This window comes from Hibiscus syriacus, unplaced genomic scaffold (genome assembly GCF_006381635.1).
Source record: "Hibiscus syriacus cultivar Baekdansim isolate YM2019G1 unplaced genomic scaffold, ASM638163v2 tig00018827_pilon, whole genome shotgun sequence".
NCBI lineage: Eukaryota > Viridiplantae > Streptophyta > Magnoliopsida > Malvales > Malvaceae > Hibiscus > Hibiscus syriacus.
In genome coordinates this window covers 8,287-13,572 of record NW_024062448.1, presented here as the reverse complement: position 1 = coordinate 13,572, position 5,286 = coordinate 8,287, and the positions used below count along the sequence as shown (strand labels likewise).

Sequence of the window (5,286 nt, the reverse complement as noted above, 5' to 3'; positions counted from 1 at the left end):
ATTGGTTTTACGGCAAACAAACAGACCGATTGTCTACAATGTATTGATTTATACTTAAAGTTTTTAATGTTTAAAACTATTATTTTATTTATTTTTATAAACAGATTTTGATCACTTTTCACAAAAATCTACACTGTTATTAAATTATACTTATTTTTTAATTATTTAAAACTATTATTTCATTTATTTTAGATGTCACAAATTTATTTTATTATCAATTTAAAATTTATAATTATTATAAAAAATAATTTTTATATTTAATATAATTTATTAATTAATTAAATTTTATTTAATATTTTATTATTTTAAAAATTAAAAATAATTATGTATTATTAAATAACTAAATTTCTAAAAAAGATCATATAATTTGACTTAAAAACATACAAAGAGTAGAAGAAGTTATAATGATTTATTATAAATAAATAAACATTAGAGTTTAACTATAAATTTAGGCTATAGGATTGGGCTTGTTATTAGGTCAAATATTATAGTTAAGAAATGATAATGTGATAAAAGAAAAAATTTCGAGCATTCTTCAATCGTTTTCTTCCTTTATTACTACTGTAATTTTTTTTTTATCTTCTTTCCTCTTTAATATCTTTAAAAAAAATTCGAAAGGGCGCTGTGCCCGACGCCTAAAGCCCAGAGGTGCGCGCCTCTTGTATCTCGCCTCATCCCAGGTTGGCGCCATCTTCAGTGCCTGGTTGCGCCTTGTGCCTAGGCACACCCGAGGCGCGTCTTTTAAAACCAAGCTCAAACAATAACAATAATTTATTATTTACTGATAATACTCCATGAATGAAAACATTGAAGATCATTAAATCAAAACAATGAATCAAAAGTAATAGTGGATAAAAAAAGGGTTCGTTACTCTCATGAAAGTTGATGGGTTCAAAATCCAAATGCACCTTTAACAAACTTGTTCATATTCCTATGTTCAATGACAATGACAAAATGAAGATTCCTGGCTTTTAACCATTCATCTTCAAAAACCAGCCCAAAACCAAAAAGTTAAACTCCGAGACGTATCTCCAAAAGGTCATTTACTCAACAAAACTGGCGTATGAAGCCAACTGATTACCTGACTTTTAACAATTCAGCTTCAAAAACCAGCCACGAGTTTGGTGGAATATCCTCACTTGTTCCTTCCTTTGTAAAGCTGCAAAAACAAACCAAACCAAACTCAAGACCATACAGAAACAAGCTTCGGGTACTATTTTCACATACCTAACTGATGGTGGAACTTTGAGTCTACGTTTGCCACCGACTCGCATTCCTACAAATCAACATTATTTATTTAAACCATTATCATAAATACTTCAAACGCCGTTAAGTTAGTGATAATCAGAAGTTCATACCATCAAGGCCAACCTTCCATAGCTCTGGAACTTTTCCCTCAGCTGTAATAGCAACAAAGCTATAACTCCAACTTAAAACTTTAAAACCAAATATATATACAGAGCATGATTAAACAAAAGATATTACCTAGTCGGAACGTTAAGTGACCTTTGTCAGCACTTGAATCAATTACTTCCCCACTGTCCTTCAACTTTAAGGTGTAATGGACACGGACCTGGTTGCAAGAATTCTTTGTGAATAATCTCATTTAATTTAGCACAATTTGTAAAATACAAATTCCTTTAATCCAAAAAACCATCATGGATAAACTACATGCCTTTTTACCAAGAGAAACTATTTTCCCATTTGGTTTTCCCATTTCCATCTCTTCAATGATAATTCCATTCGACAGCTGAATTTCCTGGTTATTAGTATTCTTGTCTTTCGAGTCCACAACAGATTGCTCCTTTGTAGGGGATGATAAGACAGGTGGTTCCATCTTCGTAGCATCCTCTTCTCCCTCATCCTTACACCTTCTCTTCTTTTTCCTCTTCTTAGAATGACTTTAAGAAAAGAAAAACAAAGTGAACATCACCATTTAAGACTCCGAAAAATAGCAAATGAAAATGATTGGAACAAGAAAACAATTTCATCAGGTATATTCGTAGTCATGCAAGTCAAATGAAAAACACGTACTCATCATTAACTTTATTTTGGGTTTCCTTATCCTCCATAGGTACATCCTCAATAACAGGATTCAAATTTGAACCATTTTCCAGGACCTCATCCGTTTTGGTATCATTGTCTTCAAAGCGTATCCTTCTTTTGCAATTTAGCTTAGCTCCATCGTCGGTACCCACTTGACTGGGTGTCAATAACAGATTATCAGATTGACATTTCCTGCAGTATATCAGGTAGCAGTTGTTACTAACAAGACATTGCTACAAATGACACAACTAAGTCAACGAACATGGAAGCACAGATTTTATGGAACATATAATTCTCTAAAGAGATAATATCACGCACTCATTACTGGCCAGTTTCTGATCTTGGTCAGTTTGCTCCATCATCACTTCTTCAACCACACAATGATCACCTTCCGATAATTTTTCTTCCTTTACAAGCTCTTCGAGGTTATCTACATTCCTAATCCCTGATTCACTGCAAGCAAGAAGGAATGAAAAAAGTACAACACAACCAAATGTAAGTCAAAAAAATGATTGAAGAAGCAAACGACCATATGTTAAACAGATGATAGTAGGTTAACTTAGCTATTGCATTTGTAGTTCATTATTGTTTTATATGCTTATCTGTTTTTATCAAAGAACGACAGCAATCGTACCGTTCAAGCTGAACACCATTAATTCCTTCTAACACGGTAGCATTATCTTCAGTCTCATTGTTGTTACAGTTACCAGTTTCTTTCCTAGCTTCTCCCCCTATATCGTCTTTTCCACCCTTTGATGTGCATTTTACTGAAAACAGTGAGGATAGAGGTAAAGCATCTTCAGCTTCACTGTTCAATAGCTCCCTAGGAGCAACAACATTGGTGAAATCCCTTTTCTGAGAACTTCCATTATCAGATTCACTTTTCTGGTACTTCTTCCTAAGTTTCCTATGCTTTCCTCTTCGACCCTTAAACTTTAAGCCCTGCAGTTCTTCATTTGCTGAAGTAAGACACGAAAAAATGCATTTAAATTAGAAAACAAATGGTCAAAAATTCCATGTAAGAGATGTGGTGAGACATACATCCTAACCCAGCAGGAAATTCTTCAGCAGATGAGAAGGCTTGTGGATCATCATCATCATCAATAAAACTACCACCATGATCACTTTCTTCACTAATCTTGGTCTTTTCGGGTTTAGTCTCTGCAATATCTTCTCCATAGGGTTCTCTAAGCAACATGGTTAAGGGAACCCAATAACATGAAGTAAATCCGGAAACTGAAAAACTAAAGGATACGATTCATCACTGCGATGATGATCAAGGGAAGCAGGGCCCAGATAGTAACCGGTAAGATGAACAGTTCGAGGGCCAATAACAGAGAAAACGACTTCATCAGATTCCTCAAATTCCAAATTGAGTTGACAACAGTCTGCCAAATCAGGGAACAAACTACAAAGAAAAACCGGCCTACTATTTCCCACATTACATTGAACTATGCTTTTCTGCACTCCGTTACCCATTCCTAATGTCGCCTGACAAAAACATATTCATGTACTTCCTTTTAAAGATTTTGATTTCGGATAATTGAAAAACAAGAATTAACACAAGTACCTGGGATAAATGAAGCCTTGCATTGAGAGGTGCATGAGTGAAGGGCTTCCCAGGTTTCACTTCGATTCCTAGAAAATGTTAACCGTAATTTCACTTTTACAAGAAAAAGACAAAGAAAATAAATGAAATCATAAAGAAGAAGAAAGCAAAGGGTATAAGAAACTAACCCCAAAAAGCCATCGAAGAGATTACAGAGATGGGTTTTATAAGAAATAGAATCGAGTTCTGGGTAAACCCATATTTATAGTGCAAGTTGGAGGGAAACCGAAGCGTCAAAGAGGCGACAAAATCCCTAGAGGTTTATACGTGATCTCGTTTGAAGATTCTCCTTAAATTAAGTTAACAATGTATAATACGTAAATATATCAATTATATGTAGTAAAAAAATGGATAAAATTTAAGATTTTAATATTTAAAAATATTTTAACATTATAATTTAAAGTTGAAATGTTCATTTTTTTTCTTTGTAATATATTTAATTTATCATTTTTGTCCTTATCATATTTTTGCGTCCATTTAATTCTTGAAATTGCTCAAATGCACGAGTATTTAAAATATTTATTATTTTTTAGAGTTTTTAGTTAGATTTTGTGGTTTAGAGTTTTTAGTTAGACTTTGTGGTTTAGAGTTTTTAGTTAGAATTTGTGGTTTAGGGTTCTAAATTAGAATTAGAGTATATAATAATTCAATTAAAAAACTTTAAAGATTAAAGTGATAAAAAATATCATAGAGACAAAAATATAAATTAGGTCTATGTAACAAAAGTCACTCTTTTACCTAATTTAAATCACTTTTAGAATTATATTAAAAATACTATTTAAATCTAAAATGTTTATTATATCAAGTAATCTTTATTATTCGAAATTTGGGAATCATGTTTTATATTAAAAATATATTAAAAAAATTATTTATTTTCTCGTCTAAATCCATTCTTCTCTCTCACCAGTTTATTTTTTCTTTCCAAATCTCTTGCTCGTATGAAAAAAACAACAATATCTTTCCAAAAAATCTCATCTATTTATCTTTTATTTAATTTTTTATTAAACAGATTGATTATAAAACAATAAATATCTTTTATATTCTCAACTAATTAATAATGACTCGATCATCTTTGTTGTAGTTAATGGTGTTTAAACTCGATAACTCTAGAAAAAATAATCATTATTTTAATTAGGAGTATTAAAATATAACCGACCTGAATTATTCGACTCGTCAACCTGGTGTAAAATTATCAGATACTTTAGAAGAAAATACCTGATTTTATAGGTCAGGTAAAAACAACCAAAAATAATAGCGACCTATTATTTTTGGTTTTTTTTTGGTCGAGTCTAGGTCACAAAATTATTCTTAATCGGGTACTCGTCGACCCACCAACCTGATTTCTCTTTTTTTTATTAGTATTTTATTTTAAATTACACTTTTTATCTCTAATTTTAAAATTATTTCACCCTAACATGTTCAATCTCTTTTTTTCAAATTATTTCACCTTAACATTTAAATTATTTCTTTTAATCTCAAATTATTTTAATTTTTTATATTTTATTTTTAGATTCCATAATTTGGATTTATAAATTTTAAGTTTATATTATGTATTAAAATTTATGTGGATTTTTAAAAAAATTATATAAATCATATAATAAAATAAAATAAATATTAAGAGGGTACCCGTG

General features: G+C 30.9%; 1 protein-coding gene across 1 annotated transcript; it reads right to left on the bottom strand.

Annotated features, from left to right (window-relative positions):
- Positions 1 to 831: 831 nt before the first annotated feature.
- LOC120209360 (peptidyl-prolyl cis-trans isomerase FKBP43-like) lies at positions 832 to 3,895 on the bottom strand. The gene is made up of 12 exons (XM_039208394.1): positions 3,784 to 3,895; positions 3,617 to 3,684; positions 3,302 to 3,537; positions 3,088 to 3,233; positions 2,681 to 3,005; positions 2,365 to 2,499; positions 2,035 to 2,238; positions 1,676 to 1,901; positions 1,486 to 1,573; positions 1,359 to 1,400; positions 1,228 to 1,276; positions 832 to 1,159 (listed from the first exon to the last, which is right to left on the bottom strand). Exons 1-12 carry the CDS (start codon positions 3,794 to 3,796, stop codon positions 1,078 to 1,080), a joined length of 1,614 nt encoding a protein of 537 aa, XP_039064325.1. The 5' UTR covers positions 3,797 to 3,895; the 3' UTR covers positions 832 to 1,077.
- Between the last annotated feature and the right edge of the window lie 1,391 nt (positions 3,896 to 5,286).